Raw genomic sequence first — 24859 nt, 5'->3', positions numbered from 1 at the left:
CCGCAACGCTCCCGTAAGTGAGTCACTGATCGGAACGATTGGGACCACAGTCGGCTACGATGTGTATCGTACAGTCTGATATAATGTCGCACAGTGTGCCATGGCAATATCAATGCGTTCATATCGTACAGTCTGACAAGCAACAATCTTAAAGGACTGTACAAATCCTACTGTGTACTGCGGTCTAAGATGCCCCATTCAAATGTCTTGAACAGATATGCTTTATATTTATTCACTAACACATCCTGTAATGTTATAATCTCCGCCATTTAGAGTGGTATCTGCAGTAATTAGATATGGGTATATTTGCAACGGAATACATTTCTTACATGACCATTTTAGTCGTGTTTTTGTGTCGGCAAAATAGGTAATAATATGTGAGTAATTTAATATTAATGAGGAAAACGATACCTGATTGGAAGATTCGTTAATATTCATCGGGAGCGCTAACTGATTGGACGGTGAAGCTGTAAGTGCGCCCTAATACAACCCCTAACGTTTCACCGACCAATCAGGTAGCTCTTTTCACATAAATATGAAAGAATATTCCCCGGCCATCGTACGTTTTCGTACGTTTATTTTTAAATCGTTGTAGTTGTTCGTTAATATGTGATCTTCTGGACTACCATGTATTGACATGATGTTTTATTAAAGAGCGCAGTCTGCTGTTGTAATCACCAGTACACGCTAGAGTGAGTGACGTCATCAGCAACGTGATGTAAACACGGAAGTGAATTGAATCTATGAGCTAGGAAGAGGTTCGCTTTGTTGATTGACGATCGATTGGAACTTTCACATTTGTTTTTCGCGCTTTGCTGCTTTTACCGGGGCACTCGTGTGTTCTACATTACTGCCACAGATTGATTTACAAAAATAACACGCTATCTTGAAAACTACTAATATAGACACATAGAAACACATTTAATACCACTGTATAATTGTCAGAATGGACCCGAAGCACAGACAGATTCTTCAGCGGCACCGAATCAATCTAGTAGAGACATTAAATCCAGCAGACATCTGCGATGGGCTTTTGTCAAAGGGGGTCATCACCCAGGACATGATAGAGGAAATACGGGTAATACTGATATCCGTGTCCTTAAAAGGGAAACTGGGACAGGGTTGTGAAAAAACAAAGGAGTGGCTGTTGTTTTTACACTGTGTGAGCTTAATTGAAAGTAAATTTTATTTAAAAGATTGTGTATGTGTTTGACTCCAAAACCAACAAGCCTATGAAAAAATTCTGGCATATGCTTTTTGGTAAACCTCATTAAAGGAATAGTTCACCCAAAATTAAAAATTCTCATCATTTACAGTTTCCTTGACAATCATGATTTCAAGTTTGATATACATTTCCTAGCGCCAGTTAGCGCTCTGCGCAGGCATCAAGCACTAGGAAATGTAACCAAGCTTGAAATCATGATCATGCGGAGAGACTGCAATAGCAAGATTTACAGTGAAAAGGGAGTTATATTTTGGTCTGTTTCTCACCCAAAACTAATTAGATCGCTTCAGAAGACATGGATAAAATACTGGAGTCATACAGATTACTTTTATGCTGCCTTTATATCCTTTTTGGAGCTTCAAATGTCTGGCCAGCATCCAAACCTGACCTCCATTTTAAATGTCATTATTTCGTTCAGACTGCTGTGCATCATATAGGATCTTCAATGACTAATAATGATCAATGATTTACTTTCCACATATTATGAAGGTAAGAAAACATTAATAGTGCCCTTATAGAAAATGTTTGTGAAACATTATTGTTTTCTTAACAGAGCAAGACAACCCGGCGTGATCAAGCCAGAAAACTGGTGACAGACCTGGAGACAAGAGGGAGTCGGGCTTTCCCGGCCTTTCTAGAGTGTCTGCGTGAGACTGGCCATGATGATCTCATGGAGCTCCTGCAGAGTGGAGTTGGAGCTCATCAACCTGTCCCCATCCCTGTGCAGCCTTCAGTACTGATCCCTCTGCCAGTCCGTAAGTGTGTGTTACTTCAAACTTAATTGACTTGATAACTATAAACATTGGATATACTGTAGTCAGACGGATATAGACATGATCCCATAATATAGTTGAATGGAAAACACAAAAGCTGCATCCCTTAAACTACTGCCTTACTGGTAGTCATTGACATTGTAGGACATAGTTCAAAAAGCCATAAGACGTAACTAAGACAGGACATAATAGGCACATAGACCTTATGCACACTAGCACCATCTTTGATTTTTAATGGGAATGACAATGAGGTTTTGAGGGATAGACTTACCATCTCTTCAATGGGCTTTACTGCAGTTTAAAGTGTTTTTGGATCGTTCCGCAGACAAAACATTGATAAAATATCTGTCCAAGAACATTCAGTATACAAAGAACTCATGAGTTGTGGAAAATCAGATGTGATCTAGGAGCTTTATACAGCTTTATACCGTTTGTGCCACTGAAGTGATGGTAAGTCCATCCCTCACAGCCTCCTTGTCAAAGATGGCACTAGCGTGAATAAGATCTATTGAGGATGCTGTCAGTGCCAGGGGTCTTGAAGACAATGGAAAGCGCTGCCCCCTGAAACACCTACTACAACATCGTTAGATCAATATTACTACAGCTGTGATCTTGCTCTGTGGCTGCCACAGTATGCTTGATGAATCAGCATGTGGTTATGCATTTTCAGCCATTCAACTGTCAGCCACTGCAAAATTTCCCCAAAAATTTGTAACAGAATATAGGACACCATACATTAACTTAGATTTGCAATCCATAGGAGCATAAAGGGTCAACAATAATTATGAAAGAGTGTCAGGCCAGTTGAAGGAATTGTCACTTGCCCCATTGGGCCAGTGTTGCATTGTCAGTAAATCTTAGTCTTGGTTTTCTGTGATTGTATAAAATATTGTTGTTGCAAATTTTGCTGATTCAAACCTGTCACCAAAATAACATTATCTAGCTGGCTAACAGATATGAGGTTTTGTCAAAATTGCAAGAATGACTTGTGATAGAAGGATTAATGACGTGACGCTTATTTTATTAAATTACGCAAAAATACATAGTCATTTTGATATTTTTTGTTATGTGGTGTAACCACCCTTAGACAGTGTATATATATATATATATATATATATCTAAGCCTCATTAAAAGCTGAAATCTTGAAAAAAGAAATGTTGGCATGAGTAGTGCAGAAATATTACTAATTTACAACATGTACTTACTATAGGGTTAGGGTTATGGTAAGTGTTTGGTTTAGGATTAGTTGCTTATAATTATGCGTAACTGACTGTTATTACTATAGTTAATACATGTAATATGTGTAACAAGGACACTGTAAAATAAAGTGTTACCGAATAATCTTTATTCATATTTCTTAAAAAAATAAGCAGTGAAACAAAGTATGATTTTATAGTTTTAAAGTATGATTAATGTTTGAAAACCTTTGTCCACAAAATCAAAGTCATGTGGTGTAACCAACCTGTAGGTAGCCATTTTGTTGTTTATGTTGACAAAAAACATAAAACAGAGAGGACTAGACTGTCAAGACTAAGTGTGAATTTTTTAAAATATATCTGATATTTTGACATTTTTATGAAAAGGTGCATTTTGTTAAGGTCATGTGGTACAACCCTGAGAAAACTTCTTGATATACTTGTCTCAAAAATCCCTTATATTTGTAAAAAAAAAAAAAAAAAAAAAAAATGTTCACCTTGAAAACTATTTGTGAGAACTTTTTTAAAAGTCATTATTAAGTTGTAAAGACTCTTATGTATTTTTATCATGTACAACATTAAATATTATTTTAATTTTTTGGGTGGGGTAGAAAATGCTATAAATGTTTTTCAAAAATGTTATTATCAACAGGTGCGTGGGATAAAGCACTGAGGTAAATAAACAAGAAAAAAATATACTGCACACTACTGCGGCTTGCAAATAATATACAGTACAATTTATTATAACAACGTTTCCATCATGTGACCATTGTCAGGTTTTATTTTTCTTTTTTTTCTTGTTTATTAACTAAAAATTTATGAAACCAAATTGGACACAAAGATTACATTGCTATGAGAAAAAAAATATCTCATTTTTATCACCTCATACAACCTTGTTTGTCAATGACCTAGAAGCATCAGTAAGTATGGGTTGAAAGTTATAAACCAAAAAAATTTACGTTTTGCACCATATTCCATCATTTTCCAAGGAAAGTGTTTATAAATGAATAGCTTTCATGGAGTTATATAATAGCTTTATAATTTCCAGCTATTATTGCTAAATAAAAGCTATTTTTTTGTTTTTTTTAATAAAGCTTAATATTTAATGAAAAGTTTAAAATTCTGGCAAAGACAAAAATGCATTACTGAAAATAAAATGTAAATTTTTTTATGGTGGGTCAGTGAAAATGTTGGCAGGGGAGGTAAAGATCTACTGCCCGGACCTGGCTTTCAGAAAAAAATCCTTACCTTTGAGCCCTGGCATCAGTCATCTACACAGTAGCCTTTACTTATCCTTCCATTGTCCCACTGAGCCTAGATTATCAATAGAAACAGAACAGTTCATTACTATGGTATGTCTATGTTATATGAACTGCTGTACCTTTTTTATTCGATCTTTTAATTCAACACAGAGAAGCCCAAATATACTGAAATACCTGACAGGCCTGATCTCACTCCTCCACGGCTAGTACCTCTGAGACCAGGAACTCTGCCTGTTTCCAAGCCTCTTAGCCCACGTAAGTCACTGTCATGTAAAACACAACTATATACAGTGCATCCGGAAAGTATTCACAGCGCTTCACTTTTTCCACATTTTGTTATGTTACAGCCTTATTCCAAAATGGATTAAATTCATTATTTTCCTCAAAATTCTACAAACAATACCCCATAATGACAATGTGAAAGAAGTTTGTTTGAAATCTTTGCAAATGTATTAAAAATAAAAAACGAAACAAAATCACATGTACATAAGTATTCACAGCCTTTGCTCAATACTTTGTTGAAGCACCTTTGGCACCAATTACAGTCTCAAGTCTTTTTGAGTATGATGCTACAAACTTGCCACACCTATTTTTGGGCAGTTTCTCCCATTCTTCTTTGCAGGACCTCTCAAGCTCCATCAGGTTGGATGGGGAGCGTCGGTGCACAGCCATTTTCAGATCTCTCCAGAGATGTTCGATCGGGTTCAAGTCTGGGCTCTGGCTGGGCCACTCAAGGACATTCACAGAGTTGTCCCGAAGCCACTCCTTTGTTATCTTGGCTGTGTGCTTAGGGTCATTGTCCTGTTGGAAGATGAACCTTCGCCCCAGTCTGAGGTCCAGAGCGCTCTGGAGCAGGTTTTCATCAAAGATGTCTCTGTACATTGCTGCATTCATCTTTCTCTTGATCTTGACTAGTCTCCCAGTTCCTGCCACTGAAAAACATCCCCACAGCATGATGCTGCCACCACCATGCTTCACTGTAGGGATGGTATTGGCCAGGTGATGAGCGGTGCCTGGTTTCCTCCAGACATGATGCTTGCCATTCAGGCCAAAGAGTTCAATCTTTGTTTCTCATGGTCTGAGAGTCCTTCAGGTGCCTTTTGGCAAACTCCAGGCAGGCTGTCATGTGCCTTTTACTGAGGAGTGGCTTCCGTCTGGCCACTCTACCATACAGGCCTGATTGGTGGAGTGCTGCAGAGATGATTGTTCTTCTGGAAGGTTCTCCTCTCTCCACAGAGAAATGCTGGAGCTCTGTCAGAGTGACCATCAGGTTCTTGGTCACCTCCCTGACTAAGGCCCTTCTCCCCCGATCGCTCAGTTTGGCCAGGCGGTCAGCTCTAGGAAGAGTCCTGGTGGTTCCAAACTTCTTCCATTTACGGATGATGGAGGCCACTGTGCTCATTGGGACCTTCAATGCTGCAGAAATTTTTCTGTACCCTTCCCCAGATCTGTGCCTCAATACAATCCTGTCTCGGAGATCTACAAACAATTCCTTGGTCTTCATGGCTTGGTTTGTGCTCTGACATGCACTGTTAACTGTGGGACCTTATATAGACAGGTGTGTGCCTTTCCAAATCATGTCCAATCAACTGAATTTACCATAGGTGGACTCCAATCAAGTTGTAGAAACATCTCAAGGATGATCAGTGGAAACAGGATGCACCTGAGCTCAATTTTGAGTGCCATGGCAAAGGCTGTGAATACTTATGTACATGTGATTTTTTTGTCGTTTTTTATTTTTAATAAATTTGCAAAGATTTCAAACAAACTTCTTTCACATTGTCATTATGGGGTATTGTTTGTAGAATTTTGAGGAAAATAATGAATTTAATCCATTTTGGAATAAGGCTGTAACATAACAAAATGTGGAAAAAGTGAAGCGCTGTGAATACTTTCCAGATGCACTGTATACTGTATGTAAAGTTTATATTCACATTACAAGTGTGTTTACAATTGTATACATTGTACAAATAAAGACTTTTTTGGTTACAAAGCCTGAAAAATCTCTGGTCTTAGAATAGAATGTTATATTCCGCAGCTTCTGAAACGCCAGGGATGAAACCATCCAGACAGAGACGTGACAGTATACAGGTAAATGCTTAAACGTTTTTTGCGTGAATACATCAACGATGCTAATTGGCAAAAATGCTTCATCCTAATGCAGATGGCATCCTAATTTACATCCCAAGCAAACGACTGTACACTAGCTGGGGGAAATGTCCCAGTGGAGTAACATGTGATTAGAGGAATTGTTTACCCACAAATGACCCAAAAATTGGAGTGCTTAGTTAAAATACAGCTTTACTATCATTGTGTCCTTGTGAAAAGTACTTAAAGGGATAATTCACCCAAGAATAAAAATGTTGATTTACTCATGTTGTTTCAAATCCATTCTGTGGAACACAAGTAGAAATTCTGAAGAATGTTATCGTTGCACTTTTTTCACTATAATGAAAGCGAATGGCTGTCAGTCACTAACATTCAGCCTGACATTTCCTTTTGTGTTGCACTGAAGACAAAAAGTTGTATGGATTTAGAATAACATATGAAGGTGAGTAAATGATGACAGAATTTTTATTCTTGGGTTAACTATTCCTTGAAGTAACTTTTGCAAGCACACTATAATGAGAGAGCTGTAATGTTTCTCAGTAGCACTCCAGTTCTTGAGTCCTCTTCGCTAATTTGAACTTAACTTACAAGATTTTGTTTTCACAAATGACACATTACTCTATTTGTACAGTCTTATAAGATGGATGCCAGTCCATGCGGGATGTGCTTGATTATAAACAACGTCGATTTTGACCCAGGCTCTGACCTAAAAGATCGAAAGGGGTCCAACATTGACTGTGACAAGTTGGAGAGAAGATTCAAAGCTCTTAACTTTGAGGTTGCTGTGAAAAGGAACTTGAAATGCAAAGTAAGCACAGTATTTCCTCTTGTTTTTACTGTAAACACAGCTGTGTAAGATACATAATCGTAGGTTATTATTACTGTCCTTAATACAATTAAAGAATTTAATATTAAAAGACTAAATGTTTTCTCTCTTCTGTAGCATATAAGACATGAGATGTCATCTTTAGCGAAGAGGGATCATTCTGCATATGACTGCTGTGTGGTGATCATCCTTTCGCATGGCACTGATGTAAAAACCAGCCCTTTACATTTTAAAAAAGGGAATATCTGCTATATTTGCTCTGTAATTATGAGCACTATTAGCTGCTTTACAGAGAAGTGCCTCCTTACATTTTTTAGCAGTTTTATTTGCTTCCTCATTTTGTAGTGCTCTTATCATGCAATCATATCTTCATGGCATTTCTATTAAAAACATTTGTGCAACAGTACATGCATTCTATTCTTGTGCTCTTCATTTTTTTCCCTCAAATGTTTAGGCAAACCACAATCGTTTCCCTGGAGCAGTTCATGGTGTGGATGGACCTGTTGTCCCCGTTCAGATAATCACAAACTACCTCAATGGCCAGAACTGTCCTTCTCTACAGGGCAAGCCCAAGCTTTTCTTTATCCAGGCCTGTGGAGGAGGTGGGTATTTCAGAAATATGCAGTTTAGAATAGTGGTTCTCACCAAGGGGGCCTCGGAAAAGGGGGCTTCAGTATTATTTAAAATTATTTGAAGTAAGTTATATTTAAAGTGTAAACACTAATCTGTTCTGATGCTTCCCGGAAAACAGTGATGTATGGTAGTCACAAAAGCATAAATAATATGATCACAAGTTATCCCAGGAGATGCATTTGAGATGCATGTTACTACCTGAGCCTAATACTACCTGAGCCTGAGTCGTGTCTTTATTGTGTGCATTTGCAGATGAGAAGGACACAGGCTTTGAGGTTTCTCCAGATGAGGTCCAGCCCTCTTTGGGTGGGACAGATGATCAGACAGATGCTATTCCCATGTCCTCCAGCAGTGACTCTCTCAGCACGTCCGATGAACTTGATGCTCGGGCCACTTTGCCCACACCCAGCGACATCCTAGTATCCTACTCAACATTTCCAGGTCTTTGTTTTTGTCATGGACTACAAAATTGCATGTTCTGTCTTTAAAGCTATGTGTGTAATTATTTTGACATTAAAATACTTCCTCTTATCCAGTTTAATATGCAGAAAGAACTGTAAGCCATTCATAGGTTGATTTCCACAAAACACTGTGGCACTGTCACAACATCACTCTGTTTGATTAAACATCACAGCCAGCCCAACATAGCAACAAAGGCTCAACCAATGGTGTGATTTTAGGCCAGGACAATTTCTTCTGGCCAACCAATAGTGGACAGGGGAGTTTTGGGAGACCTGTTTTAAAAAAATGTTGCAATTCTGTTTGGTGATCTAGAGGTGCAGAAATGACACACTTCACCTTTAAACATGTTTGCTGATTGAATATTTTTATGGCACATATCAGAAATTCTTGAGGTCTACAGTCTTCTATTAGTTAATGCAAGACAAATTTTTGATTTGAGTAACACTGTTTGTAGAATAGTGCCAAACACTTCAATTGCAAATGGATGATCTTAGTTGTAAAACATTTGCAGGCTATGTCTCATGGAGGGACACGCAGGCTGGCTCCTGGTATGTGGAGAATCTTGATCGCGTGCTTGAGCAGAATGCTGCCACTGATGATCTGGTGACCATGCTGATGATGGTGAGCCTTTCTCACATCAAATGCTTGTTGTACTCTTGTCAATAGAGGCTGCTTCAAATAGTGCCAAGCAATAAAGATATCCTCAAACATAGAAAAAAAAATAAAAATAACAATGTGTGCAACAAAACAACCTCAATAATATTTTTGTTATGAATGTACACTGCAGTTGACTTTGAATAGATAAGTAAACTCTAAATAAGATATGCAGATGTACTTAAAGGGATAGTTCACACAAAAATGAAAGTTTTCTCATTTACTCACCCTCGTGACATCCCAGATTTGTATGACTTTGTTCTGCACAACACAAACAAAGATGTTTAGAAGAATATTTCAGCTCTGTAGGAAGTAAATGGTGACAAAAAATTTGAAACTCCAAAAAGCACATAAAGGCAGCAAAAAGGTAATCCATGTTTTCTGAAGGTTTTGGGTGATAACAGACCAAAATGTAACTCAATTTTAACTATAAAGCTTGACATCAGCAGTTTCCTTGGCGGTCATGATTTCAAGATGACAAGATATATAGTGAAAAAGTAGTTATATTTGGTCTATTCTCACCGAAAATCAGTTTGATCAGAGTCTTATTGCTTACTTTTATGCTGCCTTTATGTGCTTTTTGGTCACCATTCACTGTATTGGACCTGCATTGTATGGACCTACAGAGCTGAGATATTCTTCTAAAAATCTTAATTTGTGTTCTGCAGAAGAAATAAAATTTATACACATCTGGTATGGCATCAGGGTGAGTAAATGATGAGAGATTTTTGGGTGAACTATTCATTTAATACACTCACTGCACATTATACACATAATTCACAATATCCAAATTATACAAAATAGACACACAATAATGCACAATAAACACACAATAATAGACATATTGCACAGTAAATTCTACCGCTACCAGTAATGTATAAGCATTTTATTTTTTTCTGAGATAGTAATTTAAAATGGCAAAAAAGAAAGAAATATTTGCCATAAAATAAAGCATTTAATTAAAAAGTACTTGTTTTGTATAGGTAAATGATGCAGTTTCCCAAATATCTGCCAAAGGCCTGTATAAACAAATGCCCGGATCGTTCAACTTCCTCCGAAAACATCTCTACTTTCAGACATCGCAGTCATGATCACTCGGAGATCTTGAAGATCTTCAGTATGCCTCTGTGTGCTGTAATGGGAACACTGCCACATGCTTCCTGCTGTGTGATAAAAAAACAAGTTGTCTTTTTTTATATCATGAACAGAACCATGAAGTCAGAACCTGGACTGGAGTGTTTGTTTTTAACAGTCCTTTTTTGTGGTTTTTAGAAATGCAAAGAATCAGAAGTTAGATTTCACAGATAAGTACAACTAAACTGTTCATAGCTTGGAAATATTATTGTTAATATTAAAAGTGAAATTTTCTCATTTCTCTAACAATCTGTCATACGCGATAGTAGGAGAGTGTTTTTGACGCTTTTCAAGGAAGCACAATAGACTTAATACCCTTGTGGTTGTTTGAAATACAATTGTGGTGTTGGAAAAAGTGGTTGCTACTTCTCAAGAAATTGCAATATAAAGTTGTGCTCAAAAGTTTGCATACCTTGGCAGAAATTGTGAAATTTTTGCATTGGTTTTGAAAATATGACTGATCATGCAAAAAAACTGTCTTTTATTTAAGGATAGTGATCATATGAAGCCATTTATTATCACATAGTTGTTTGGCTCCTTTTTAAATCATAATGATAACAGAAATCACCCAAATGGCCCTGATCAAAAGTTTACATTCCATTGAATGTTTGGCCTTGTTACAGACACACAAGGTGACACACACAAGTTTAAATGGCAATTAAAGGTTAATTTCCCACACCTGTGGCTTTTTAAATTGCAATTAGTGTCTGTGTATAAATAGTCAATGAGTTTGTTAGCTCTCACGTGGATGCACTGAGCAGGCTAGATACTGAGCAGAAAAGAACTGTCAAAAGACCTGCGTAACAAGGTAATGGAACTTTATAAAGATGGAAAAGGATACAAAAAGATATCCAAAGCCTTAAAAATGCCAGTCAGTACTGTTCAATCACTTATTAAGAAGTTGAAAATTCGGGGATCTCTTGATACCAAGCCAAGGTCAGGTAGACCAAAAAAGATTTCAGCCACAACTGCCAGAAGAATTGTTCGGGATACAAAGAAAAACCCACAGGTAACCTCGGGAGAAATACAGGCTGCACTGGAAAAAGACGGTGTGGTTTTTTCAAGGAGCATAATACGACGATACTTGAACAAAAATGAGCTGCATGGTCAAGTTGCCAGAAAGAAGCCAATGCCACAAAAAAAGCCCGGTTACAATATGCCCGACAACACCTTGACATGCCTCACAGCTTCTGGCACACTGTAATTTGGAGTGACGAGACCAAAATAGAGCTTTATGGTCACAACCATAAGCGCTATGTTTGGAGAGGGGTCAACAAGTATTGTGCTAGCTGAATTATTTTACTAAAAGTCTGTGTTCAGGAGAAGAAAAAAGTCATACACATCTGGGATAGCATAAGGGTGAGTAAATGATGTGAGAATTAACATTTTTGGGTGAACTATCCCTTTAAAGAGATCTTCTGTAATGAGATAAATTTCAATAGGTTTGTGTTATTCTGCCGATTTGGGTATATTGACATTTTGTAATTTAAATTTAAAAAATACTTCTGTATGAGTAAACTGTATGAGTTAACATAGTATTATTTCCTGTACCACTGCCACACCTTTAAGTCTGATCCATGCAGCTTCTCCCAGTCTATTTTTATGTTTGAGAAAAGGTAAAAGGTCTTAATAAAGTGCCGTTAAAGCTATCAGTTTAGAGGTTGTTGAATCAAAGCTTTTTACACCATTTATGTTTTTCTTACTGACATTAGCTGCTATTGTTGGCCCGTGTGGGCAGATCTTCTGTGGAAGTGAAGATCTGCCCAAGTCACACTAACTGCTATTGCGACAGATTGTAAACACCATTTAGCACATGAATTCTTTCAGATATTTAAACAAGCAGTGATACTGTAAATACAGGGTTTGTGGAAAACCTGGAAATATCATGACAGTTAATAATTGTGTTTTTGAGGTCATGGAAAGTCACAGAAGTTATATAAATAATCGTATAAATTATGTAATGTCAATGTTGGCTAAAAATGGATCAATACTGTGGTTATTTTCTTATTTTAGATTAAAAATTAATCATTTAAAGGGATAGTTCACCCCCAAATGCAAATTCTGTTGTCATAATTAAACTTTTTGTTGTTCCAATTTCATAATGCATCCTTTTTCTTTCTTTTTGTCCATACAATGAAGTGTATTAAAGAAAGAAAGTCATACGGGTAGGGAGAATCGTCCCTTTAAATGTACAAATTTTTAGGATTGGTACCTGACATACAAATAGAAAATTGCGACAGAAATATCAAGAAAATGATTATATTGTGTCATGAATGACAATCATGGAAAGTCATGGAAGTTGTAAATATGATGGTAAATATAACACTTTTGAAATGGTGAAAAGCACTCATTTTGAAAGTGAGAAGGTCACAGTCAGAGGTGGGAGGGGCCAGTTTTACTCAGCATTCAATTCTGTACACTCACTGTCAGCACGCAGTGACTGAGTAAGAGAGAGGAAGCAGAAAGGTTTTCTCTTTCTCTGCGTCTGATATTATAGGACAGAAAATTTCTCAGGGCTTTGAACTGGAAAATATATCATTGAAGAAGGAAAGATTTTAAGGGATATATTGGGGAGGCCAATGTTAGCACCTGCCAGAATTAGATAGGTAAGTCTTCAGCTGCTATTACAAAAACCATGATGATGTACAGATGCAATTAAAAAGCACTGCTTATTTGCTGTAGCATTTGATTTTTTTAAGATTTGCTTTTGTATTTTTCACCCTGCGTGTCTCATTTGGTAATTTTACATACATTCTGGTTATCAGTATTTAAAAAAATACAAGTATAATGTGAAGAATAAACGAGTAACAGCATTTTAGCTTTGCAAATTTCAGTAATAGATATATGCAGGTTTTTTTTTTTTTTTCTAAAAGTAATTTCCTTCCTAAAAACTGCAAGAAACCTACTGTAAGCAAGATTAGAGGTTGTTATAGATACAATTAAATATTAGGAAATTTAAAGAGTGTAAATGCAGTGGCTGGAAACCTACACTGTAAAAAAATTTACAGTAAAAAACTGGCAGCTGTGGTTGCCAGAAATTCTCAGTAAAAATTACAGTAGCCACGATTCAGGCTTTACAGGATGTATTTTTGATGCCTGTATATTTTACAGTGCATTACCGTTTATATTACATTATATAAACTTAATACTTTAATCTTCTGAAACTACAAAAATCTGCTTTTCACTTTATAATATATTGTTACCATAGGATTTACAGAAAGGCACATGTTGACATGAAGTTCTTCAATAGTGGCCTTTCCAGGAGCAATGATCAATAAACATGTAGAGACAGTGCTCAGTGTCACACAAACACTAAACACCATCAGTGTAACACATGTGAAATTAAAATAATGCAATAAACATTAACTTAACCACATCAAATATAGCACAGAACACTCCAAAGTAGAAAACTGATATTAAAAATAAGAAGAAACATAACTATTCCCATAAAATATAATGAAATGTGATGGGTCACACAGGGAATTCTGGGAACGCCCGATTATTGTTTTTTACCGTAATTTTAACAATAATTTTCTGTAAAAAGTACATGTACTCTCTTGTTAAACATAATATACATTTTTACTGTTAATTATACAGAAAATCATATTTTTACATGTAAAAAAGGTAATTTTTACAACATTTTACCGTAAAATTACATGTATTGTCTTTTTAAATATATTATTTACCGTATATTTTAAGGTAACTACCTGTTAACCAATTAACGTTTGTTTACTGTAGCATTTTTACAGTCTTTTACCGTTAAAATTATGGAAGTTTTTTTCAGTGTATGTATGTATGTATGTAAAACTATGTATTTCAATATTTGCAAGATTTAAACAATATTATTTTTGAACATTGTCTGGTGAATTTTCATGAGATATACTGTAAATGGGGAAGTTGTTTCTGTGAAGAGTGATTGAAGGAAAGAGAGAGAGTCAGAGAGGGGGAGTGGCCAGTTGTAATGAGTCATGGTAAGAGTGTATTGCTGCTGTCTGATTTGCTCTGGACTGCTCTTAACAGGAAGTTTGCTACCTTTCCTTTTTTAACACCCTAGACTAGATTTTAGGTTTGTTCAATAAAAGTGAACAGTGCACTGTACACACACTGTGCTGTAGGTCATGGCAGAAGTTGACTACTGTGCTGTCACATGTTACATGAGGATACTCTACTGTACAGTGGAGAACCCCAATGACTGCATTGTCTTCTGCAATGTGAATGTACCTTCCGTGCTGTTGCAGGTCATTTTGACCTGTTTTAGACTTTTAACACAGATTTTCTGCAATTTAACTGCAACCTTTCAGTCTGACATTTCATGACATCCTCACTAGATGGGATTTGAACATGCCAATTTAAATGCTTTCACTTCTCACACAAGCTCACTAAGTCTCTATCACATTTCTAATGTAGTGTTGATTTGACAATGTAAAAACTTCACTGTTCATTCAGTTGTAACAGAAAGCCTAGTGTTGAAATAACTCTGGACAATCCAGTTAACAATTTAAAAATGTTCTAGTTATTTTCAATCAGAATAAATGATAAAAGATATTGTAAAAAGACCTGGATTGCTAATAATCTTCACAGTCTTATTACGAATGAATGAATGAATATTCTCAACACTTCTTTAGATACTAATTGTACACAATGGTTGATTGTCCCTGATCAAAGTATGGTATTGTACATGTAAACGTGTCTTTTATTCTAAGTTGCATTATTATTACTGACAATTAGACAACAGTTAAGATTGTCCATACTCCAGATGAACTTATGAATTTACAGGTGGATAACTCAAGAAAACTAACTTTTGTATTAGAAAGCCAAAGAAATGAACCAATGAAATGAAATTACAAACAACGTATTTTGTGTCCACATTAAGTCAAAGCACATATTATTTATTTCTAAGGGTTGTTGCATAGGATTGACAGCTCCAAAAATGAAAAATATTATTTGCCAATGAAAGCTCTAATCTTTTTTTAAATTATTATTAAGTAAACACTTTTATATCTACGTACTTCTACATGGCATCTGTTCTTAGCAGATTTTCACCCAGTTGAGGCTACAATGTCTTCCCACGTCAAACTGTGGAGGGACAGAGTGGGAACGGCAGACTATGACATACAAATCAAAGGTAACAGATGACTGAGCAATGCATACTCTAGAGGCTTTCTGTGGAAGGGAAAGTGGAACCCAGTTTTGACTCTTTCCTAAAGAAATTAAATCTGCTGATCTGCTGTAATTCTGTTTTGCATGCTTACACTGGCACTTCCACTATTACCAGACAGATGTCAGACAGAAATCTATTACCAAAATTAAATTTTTCTTTGTCTCTTCATGGTGGACCATGTCTTAAACTTAAGCTTAGGTTAAGGTTTTTAATGGTCCGCAGCCCAAATGTATCTATCTATGAATATATCTATCGATCTATACTCACTGAGCACTTTATTAGTAACACTATGGTCCTAATAAAGTGCCCGACGTGGTCTTCTGCTGTTGTAGCCCATCAACCTCAATGTTCGACGTGTTGTGCATTCTGAGATGCTATTCTACTCACTACAATTATACAGAGTGATTATCTGAGTTACTGTAGCCCTTCTGTCAGCTCGAACCAGTCCATTCTCCGTTGACCTCTCTCATCAACAAGACGTTTCCATCCGCAGAACTGCCACTTACTTGATGTTTTTAATTTTTGGCACCATTCTGAGTAAACTCTAGAAACTGTTGTGCGTGAGAATCCCAGGAGATCAGCAGTAACAGAAATAGTCAAACCAGCCCATCTGGCACCAACAATCATGCCACAGTCAAAAATCACTGAGATCACATTTTTCCCCATTCTGATGGTTGATGTGAACAATAACTGAAGCTACTGACCCGTATCTGCATAATTGTATGCACTGCAATGCTACCACACGATTGGCTGATTAGATATTTGCATGAATAAATAGATGTTCAGGTCTTACTAATGAAGTTCTCAGTGAGTGTATCTATCTATCTGTCTTTCTGTCTGTCTAACCTTCAAATTTCAAGGCTTTTTTTTTTTTTTTTTTTTTTTACTTTCAGGCAAGGCTTTGTCAAGCCATTACTCAAAGTTTGTCTTTATAATCTAGTTACAAAAAGTGTTGTCTAAGAGCAGTCAAATGGAGGGGAACCAAAGAAATATCTTTCTCTCTCCATTAGAGGTGCGGTTGCAGCTGGCTGAACAGTTGAGGATATTTGATGGTCAGATTGAGCAGAAGAGTCAGCTGTTGCAGGATCTGATTGATTACTTGCACAGACGAGGCGAGATCGAGGGGGAGTACGCTCGCTCGCTGGATAAACTCTCTGAGAGATTCTCCTCTAGAACCAGGAAGTGAGGGCATGCAAAGAGGCACTTTTAAAGCATAAAGGACAATTCATGACCTTGATCTATTATTTTGGTTTAATGTATGCATTTTGTATTAACAGTGGCCACAAAAAGTATTTGAACACTTACTGTATGCAAAACTTAAAAATGTACAAATGTCGTTGTATTAGCCATACTAACAAAGCATGAAACCAAGTAACATTTACTTTGAAAGAAAGATGGCACAAGCTCACCTTTCAAGCAACACATTTCACAAAACAAATTTTAAGTTACTAAACAATGGATTTAGCTCATGTTCAAAATTAAGACAGTATTTGGACACTTGCTGTTTGTCAAACTTGTCAAACATGACCATAGTTACACCTGTGGGTACTAACATACTCTTAAACATACTCTGGCTGTGTATCTATTGCTTTCTGGAGACTTGCAAGCTCATAACTATTCTATCTTTCTCTCTTTCTATCACACTCTCAGGAAGGAGCCCAGTCATCAGTCAGTGTTTAACTGCTGGCAGGTGTTATTGACACAAACACGTCAGGAGAGCCGAGATCACAGCATGCTGAGTGACAGCTACAGCAACACTCTGCCTCAGCAGCTTTCACACTGCTTAGAGCATGCTCAACGCCTGGCTAAACGGGTACACACACCCAGCATAGACTGTTGTTACTTTATATAAAGCTAATCCAAACCATAGCCCTAACCTTTAAACAAAACTTTTTTTAGCATTTTCTTACTATATTTATTAATTAAACACACACACACACACACACACACACACACACATGTTGGTGCGGCTATCCTTATGAGTACTCTCCATAGACATATTGATTTTTATACTTTACGAACTATAGATTCTATCCCCTAACTCTACCCCTAAACACACACACACACACACACACACACACACACACATTTTCACATTCTTCCAAATTTGCAGACATTAACACCCACACATTACTACAACACTTGAAGCATCGCAGTTGCCCACATCATGCAGCTTCCTTTGCACCCACACTTGTTTGCAGACAATGCACAGAAATATACAAATTAACACCTTTGGCACAGTCACCTGCCACTTACATGTTATATTAAAGTCATACGCATTTACTAAAACAATAAGGCAGCTCAGTAAGAATAAATTATATTCCTTCCCTCTTTTGTCTTTCCTCTAATCAATATTTTTATTTTTCCAGAGCAGAGACATTTGCACCCAGTTACAGGATGGACTTTTAAAGGTCACCGCAGAACTACAAACAGTGAGTTTCCATCAGTGTTTTAGAATCGTAAAGATTGTTTGCTTGCACTTAAGGTTAATGGATTGTAAAATGTCATGACAACTCTCCTTCCTATGTTTGTTGAAAATCAGGCCTTGAAGACGTATTACCAGTACTATGCTGAGTTCCTTTCTGCAGAAGGCAAACTAAAAGAGGCAGCCAAACTTGAGGAAAAACAGAAGCAAAGTACTTCCAAAAAGATGGAAAGACTCATAGAGAAAGTATACCCCCTTTTTTAATACCAAAAATTGCCATATTACTAAGAATTAAATTGTTAGAAGCTGAAGTGTGTTTTGATGTTAAAATACTTTCTCCTGTCCAGCTAAAAGGTATAGCTCACCTAAAAATTTAAATTCTCTCATAATTTACTTACCTCATGCATCCATGTGTATGACTTTCTTTCTTCTGCTGAACACAAACAAAGATTTTTAGAAAAATATTTCAGCTCTGTAGGTCCATACAATGTAAGTGAATGGTGGCCAGAACTTTGAAGCTCTTGAAGCACATAAAGACAGCATAAAAGTAATCAATAAGACTCAATTGGTTAAATCTATATCTTCAGAAGTGATATGATAGGTGTGGGTGAGAAACAGATTAATATTTAAGTCCTTTTTTACTATAAATTTTCCTCCCTGCCCAGTAGGTGGCGATATGCACAAAGAATGCGAATCGCTAAAAACAAAAGAAGAATGTAAAAGTGAAAGTGGAGATTTATCCACTTCCCGCTCTGCATATGACTGGCACTTTCTGAATTGTAGTGTTTGGTTATTGTAGTTACTTTTTGTGTTTATAAGTGCGACTGAGCTAACTTTTCAGGTTACGTTCTCGCTCTGAATGTGTGTACAGAGACGATGCAAAGTTCAAGAAATTCAGCTGAAGTGCACAAAAGCGCGCAATGACTATCTGCTCAACCTGGCTGCAGCGAATTCATGCATGAACAAATACTGTGTTCATGATCTCTCCACTCTCATAGACGTGAGTCCCTAAATAAACTTGAAGAGACTGTATAGGTTTCCACACTGATCAGGCCTAATATGAGCTGTCTTATTGCATGCTCTCTCAGTGCAGTGATCTGGGTTACCACCAGTCCGTATCAAAGGTTTTGCGTTTTTACCTGACCAGTCATCAGCTGGCCCAGCAGAACTTGAGCTCTGGGCTGCAGCAGCTGGACAAGACTGTCTCAGAACTGAACCAGAACCAGGACAGAGACACTGTCATGCAGGCCAACATCTCTGCCTTTTGCCTGCCCCTCCGCTTTCAGTACCAACCCTATGAAGGCGACCAGGTACTGCATGACAAAATCAGTCTGTATAATACATTTAAAACTTTATATCTTATATCCTTTTGATCATTTTCCACATATATATGTATTTTCTTTGAAATTGAAGGGAGATTGTTTTGGGAAATGCAAGAAGTATAATACAAAATAGTTAGTTAAAAATAATCAATGCATGTTTTCCACAGTTTCTCATGAAATGAACGAAGAAGAATGATATTATTTTTTATTAATGCACCATAACCATACATAGAGCCTACTTAACCCCTTTAAACTCTATGTCAAGCTATATCGCAAAATATGTTAACACTTAAAGCGTTAAAGTCCCCGGATTCATAAGTCAGGCATATAGGGCAACATTTGAAAGCATAGAATCTGAACTTTTCATGGATAACCATCACTTCTGCATTTATATTATATAAAATAACAAAATAAGGCCTGAAAACATCTGTGTTGAAATAAAGCGCCAACTAGAGGTAATGTGGTAGAAATATTAATATGAATATAAATGTCTTTCACATAGAACTTAAATGGACAAGCCATATACAGTTTCAAATGAAAGCTCTCATTCTCTACAGTTTATTTTGTTGCCCTAATACCACAGTTTGAAAGATTTTCAAAAGAAATATGATTTCTGTAAGACATCAAATACAAACGTCTCTTTTATGCACCGATCACTTGTCTGTGAGCTTGCTTATGTGAATAATCCAGTGTTATATCTAAGCTGTCCAGAATAAAATATGCAGTCCAGCAGGAAATGCATGCTAAACAAATCATCAGAAAAATATGTTATCGACTATTGGTGATAAAATGTTTCATATCATTGCAAAGGGAAGAATATCAGATTTCTAATGACACCTAGATTAAATTCCACTCACAGGCCTAGATATTTGATGAAACAATAGGGGTGGTGCATTATCTGAAAAATGTGTTAGAGTGCCACCCATATTTCATTTCTGCATTTTGGGATGGAAGATGAAAAGATTTTCCTAGTACTTGCTGCAATCTAGTGGGGAAAAAAATAAGACTTTTTAAAGGGAGGTAGAGTGAACAGAATCAGAATTACATGCTCACAACGTTTTTATTTTTATTTTTAATTATTTTTTATTTGGAACTATATATTTTTAACTATTTTACTATATTTTTGAACTATTTTACTATATCTGACTTATTGCATTAACACACTTCACCGTTTAAAGCCACTTCATAGAAAATATAGAAATATAGAAATTTATACCACGGGTCTGTTGAATGCTTGATTGTGATTGGTTGACGGACTTTCTCAGGTGGGCAATTATTTTTCAAGTAAACGCATGGCTATGAAGTAGTTCCAGGTCTTGACTGCATTACTGTTCCATTTCACTTCGCCACATTTTTTCAGTTATTTCAAAGAGCCTTCTGAGTTTCTCTCTTTCGATCACTCAAAAACAAACACACACACACACACACACAAAAGGTACTTATTCTTATTACTCCAGTAAGTACTCCAGTAAAGCAGTGCAAGCCTTGCTATCCTCCGTTGCTAGTTGTAAAGTGACATTTTTGAACTAGCAATGAAGGCTCGGACTATATCAAAGCAAGACGCTGAATCCGTAGCAGAAGAAAGTAGTTCCACTCACAAGAGCATTTTAGGGACGAAAACCAGAAAGTGTCTTGAGATAAAACCCTGAACGATGTATTAAGGTGTCGTAACTGTGGTATAAGTGGAATAATTGACTCCGGCCCGTTGAATTATTGAAAAATAATGCATACACGATGCGCAGCACCATGTTGGTTTTAGGTCAGGCTGACCTACATACTCAAAACAGACTCAACTATGATAAATGATAACCAGATTGGGTGAGAAACTCATACCCTCTATAAGAAACTAAAGAATATGTATCTTGTGGTGCACGTTGCCTGTTTTAGGGTTACAGTGATACTATTTCTTTACTTTCAAATGCATCATATGGCATAGTATACTTCATGGTCCGACATAAAGTTGACCACTAAACTGATTAATTTCTCTATACATTACAGTACAATAAATTGTGTTCTTAAACCCAATTGCACCAATTGGGAGAAATTTAATTATAAAATAATTACGATAAGGTCCCATCCAAAGGGAAGACTAAACACCGTAATGGTGACAAATGAAACACCATTTTCCCATAATGCTCTGTGATATTCAAATGTCTTTTTTCACAGTAGTTCTTTGTGTTGTGGCAGAAAATGGCCTAGCCTACACTGATTTTACAGGAAAATATTGAAAACAGTATTTTATTGTAAGGAATTACTGTTAAATCTTGTAAAATCCTGGCCATGTTTTACAGTGATAAAATATAAAAACTTTTATTTTAAAAATGTATTACTTTATGTTGAAATGAACAATTATCAAGTTTAATAAATGCTGTAAAAGTATTGTTTATTGTTAGTTAATGTTAACCTATGTTGTTAACTAATGTTAACAAATAGAACCTTATTGTAAAGTGTTACCTACTGTATATATTTTAGTCTTAAGGTGTATGTTCTCAGGAGTGGTCTTAATGGCTGTTTGTCAAAATCTGTGTCTATATCTGGCCTGTTCCAGGTGTGTGAGGTGTCTGCCAAGTGTGAGATGAGAAGTGAATTGGTGACTCGATTTCAGCAGCTCCAGTCCAGGCTGTCATCAGTAACCATAGAGGTTGAAGAGGTACACAAACCCCTGTTATTAAACACAAATAAATCAAAGTCAAAGTCAAATGACAGAATGTATAATTGATCCTTGGATGATTAAATACTTAAGTTTGTGTATTCAATATACTGTAATTCTTTTTCATCTAAACATGAGCATGAATAAAATCCATTGCAGTCCGGCAAAATACTTCAGTCAGCTCAGTTTTCCTTGCTGGATGGAATTGCTGAGGATATCTTTAGATCCACCTCTGACTTCCCCAGTAGCCCATCTCTGGAGGGAAGCAATGATATATCAAGCAGCAAGACCAACCAGCCTAAGCGCCGAGCCAGCCTTCCAGACACTGAGAGTTTGTACTTTACGGTAATCAAAAGCAACAACAATATTACTACTACTACTACTACTTTTACTACCTTTATTACTACTACTACTACTACTACTACTACTACCATCACTGATAATAATGATGATAATAATAATAATAATTATAATAGTGCACTTTAATTTACTGTATTGTCTATTTTTCATATTCAAAACTTCATATTCCAGAAAGTCAGGGACCAACTGTTTAACAGCTCTTTAATATCAAAACTGGAGGCCAAACATGACCTGCTTAAAATTGCTATTCAGAAAGGTGAAATAATAACCTTTACCGTAATACCGTAAGACCGTTTCACATGAACAAGGGAAATCATTTCATCTCATATGTTCTTCTGGTTGTTTTTCTTATCAGTGGAAAGCATTGATGATTACTCCAGGTAATTAAACAAAGCTCCTTTAATTGGTATCATTCACAACCAGAGGTAATGGTTGGACCAAATGATACGTGCCTTTAAATTTGTACTGTTTTAGTTGTACAGAGGAGTTTAGGGTTTGATTATAACTCAACATTTCTCTGATTACCATTTCTATGTAATTAGAACACGCTCCAAAAGATCTGTGCATCACAGAAAGAGTCAGCCCTGTGGCCAGATCAGCCAGAGGCTCTTCAATGGGGATCTGCTATCATACATTCAAGTAAACTCTCTCTGATTCAAGAAGTGTTCTGTATTCACTCAAAAGTGAGTTCAGATGAAGGCCTCTGACTCACATCTACTTTTTCCCAATTAGGCATCAGGACAGCTCATTCCTACGGTGGTGGAGAGCTGCATTCGCTTCATCAACCTCAATGGTAAATCAAAGTCTACTCTATGAACTGCACTGAGTCAGTAGCTAATGTTTCTTTCTTCCATTCTTTCTGTGTTAATCACTGATTTTCTAACCTATTCCCTCTTTCCCATCTGGTAAGGTTTACATCATGAGGGATTGTTTAGAGTGCCGGGCTCTCAAATGGTGGTGAATCAGCTGAAGGATGTGTTTGAGAAAGGTACAAACATTCGCTCAGTCAGTGCAGGCTCCAGGCTCATATCTCTCCCTCTGTGAGATAAGACATGACCAAAGGGAAAACATTTTTTATTTATTTTTTAAATAATTAACACTTTTTATTGATTCACAAAATTGACAAAGAAAAGCAAAACATATATTCACAGAATCAACATTTAACCCCCACTATTACCCCTCCACCTCCCAATCCCCAACCCCACTCTGTTCCTCAACAAACATCACTGTGGTCACACATGAGTATACACAAAAAAAAAAAAAAAAAAAAAATATATATATATATATATATATATATATATATAATAATCACACACATTTAAAACTATACTTCTCTCTCCACTACCCCTCCCCGAGAGCCCTCCAAGAAGGCCAAATATCTTGCCCATCTCCTATCAAATAAATCTATGTTTCCCAGCCTTCTACATGACATTTCATTGAATGCTGCCACCCTCCCCATCTCGGAGCACCACTCTTGAAATGAGGGTGCTCCAGCCGACTGCCATCCCCTTAGAACAATCTGTCTGCTGATCATAACACTGGCTAGGACCCAATTTTTTATGTGTTTATCCCCTATATAAATGACCTCCCCAAATAAAATACAGAGTCTGGGGCAAAATGAAATTTGAGTGCCCAATATGTCAAACATAAAACTCTGAACCCTCAACCAAAATTCTTGGATCTTAACACACCACCAAAAAACCTGGGTTGTGTCCCCATCTTCTGATTGGCATCGCCAGCAGGTGGGTGTGTCTTTCAGACCAAGCCTATACAATCTAGAGGGGGTCCAATAGAATCAGTGTAAAATCTTAAATTGCATAAGACGCACCCTTGCATCTCTAGATGTAGACTTGATTTTTTTTAGAATCCCAGCCCACACTCCCTCCTCCAATACCAAGTTTAAATCTTTCTCCCATAATCTCTTGAGAGAAGTTGAAGCAACGTCCCCCAGACTCTGAATAAGCAGGGAGTAATACACTGATGCCTCATGGCCTTTTCCAAAAGCAGTAATCACCACTCCCAGAGTATCTTCCACTCTAGGGGGGTGTATGCTACTCCCAAAAATAGTAAGGAGCAAAGAACTGAGATCTGGGAATCCCAAAATGTTGAACCATATTTTGAAAGGATCTCAGCACTCCACTCTCATATAGTTCACCGAGCATATTAACTTCCCTCTCAACAGGCCCGGTTCCAGATCAAAATCACTGAGGGTGCTTCTAAAAATAGTGGGGGTGTTCTGTATAAAGTGGAGATGTATCGTAATTACAAATTTTTTAAATATATTAAATCATGTTTAAATGCTACTAAAACAACGTAACAGTTCCCTATCTGTCACTCACTCGAAGTTGTGTCAATGTAGTGACACTAGGGGTCGCCCTTGGGAGCCCCAAACACCTCTGATCTTTGAGAAAAGGCCAATGGGAATTGGCGAGTGGAATTTGCATGCCACTCCCTCGGACATACGGGTATAAAAGGAGCTGGCTTGCAACCACTCATTCAGATTTTTTCATTGGAGCTGAGCAGTTGTGTTTCGGTGAGCTGAATTCCTCCGCTGATCCATTCACCTCGAAAGCTGTTGGATTCATGGCGCATTACAGCAGTTTCTCCCCCTCTTGCACCGGTGGTGTGCAGAGAACGCCCCTGGGCACTTCCGCTGCTAAAAGAGT

At 37.0% G+C, this 24859-nt stretch overlaps 2 protein-coding genes across 7 annotated transcripts in view; both read left to right on the top strand.

The window, feature by feature from the left end:
* Positions 1 to 701: 701 nt before the first annotated feature.
* casp9 (caspase 9, apoptosis-related cysteine peptidase) lies at positions 702 to 10975 on the top strand. 2 transcript variants are annotated; one of them, XM_051662068.1, is made up of 10 exons: positions 702 to 1078; positions 1779 to 1980; positions 4608 to 4712; positions 6496 to 6548; positions 7198 to 7374; positions 7510 to 7599; positions 7847 to 7994; positions 8278 to 8466; positions 8999 to 9108; positions 10125 to 10975. In XM_051662068.1, the coding sequence occupies exons 1-10, from the start codon at positions 947 to 949 to the stop codon at positions 10230 to 10232; spliced, it is 1314 nt and encodes a 437-aa protein (XP_051518028.1). In that variant the 5' UTR covers positions 702 to 946; the 3' UTR covers positions 10233 to 10975. The 2 variants fall into 2 exon arrangements, with proteins under 2 accessions (XP_051518028.1, XP_051518030.1); XM_051662070.1 differs by lacking the exon at positions 702 to 1078 and adding an exon at positions 1401 to 1714.
* A 132-nt stretch (positions 10976 to 11107) lies between these two features.
* The window catches only part of LOC127420078 (SLIT-ROBO Rho GTPase-activating protein 3-like), a 29677-nt gene continuing 15925 nt past the window's right edge, over positions 11108 to 24859 (top strand). For 3 of the 5 annotated variants that reach the window (XM_051662048.1, XM_051662046.1, XM_051662050.1), the window contains exons 1-15: positions 11108 to 12881; positions 15311 to 15400; positions 16447 to 16618; positions 17087 to 17249; positions 17806 to 17868; positions 17979 to 18107; positions 18733 to 18861; positions 18950 to 19171; positions 21732 to 21833; positions 21993 to 22178; positions 22365 to 22449; positions 22549 to 22573; positions 22736 to 22832; positions 22926 to 22986; positions 23104 to 23181. In XM_051662048.1, the coding sequence (XP_051518008.1) occupies positions 15334 to 15400; positions 16447 to 16618; positions 17087 to 17249; positions 17806 to 17868; positions 17979 to 18107; positions 18733 to 18861; positions 18950 to 19171; positions 21732 to 21833; positions 21993 to 22178; positions 22365 to 22449; positions 22549 to 22573; positions 22736 to 22832; positions 22926 to 22986; positions 23104 to 23181 (1579 nt within the window). In that variant the 5' untranslated portion in view covers positions 11108 to 12881; positions 15311 to 15333. Of the gene's footprint in view, positions 12882 to 15307; positions 15401 to 16446; positions 16619 to 17086; positions 17250 to 17805; positions 17869 to 17978; positions 18108 to 18732; positions 18862 to 18949; positions 19172 to 21731; positions 21834 to 21992; positions 22179 to 22364; positions 22450 to 22548; positions 22574 to 22735; positions 22833 to 22925; positions 22987 to 23103; positions 23182 to 24859 lie in introns of those variants that run through there. The other 2 variants (XM_051662047.1, XM_051662049.1) reach the window with 2 other exon arrangements.

The sequence above is a fragment of the Myxocyprinus asiaticus genome, chromosome 29 (genome assembly GCF_019703515.2).
Source record: "Myxocyprinus asiaticus isolate MX2 ecotype Aquarium Trade chromosome 29, UBuf_Myxa_2, whole genome shotgun sequence".
In the NCBI taxonomy this organism is placed as follows: Eukaryota; Metazoa; Chordata; class Actinopteri; order Cypriniformes; family Catostomidae; genus Myxocyprinus; species Myxocyprinus asiaticus.
This window is presented reverse-complemented; position numbering and strand designations above follow the sequence as displayed.

Bases quoted from the DNA above. Each gene is read 5' to 3' on its own strand.
- casp9 (XM_051662068.1), top strand. From the start codon at position 947: ATGGACCCGAAGCACAGACAGATTCTTCAGCGGCACCGAATCAATCTA. The intron at 1,079-1,778 runs GTAATACTGATA...TTTTCTTAACAG, and splicing joins ACATGATAGAGGAAATACGG to AGCAAGACAACCCGGCGTGA. The intron at 8,467-8,998 runs GTCTTTGTTTTT...AAACATTTGCAG, and splicing joins ATCCTACTCAACATTTCCAG to GCTATGTCTCATGGAGGGAC.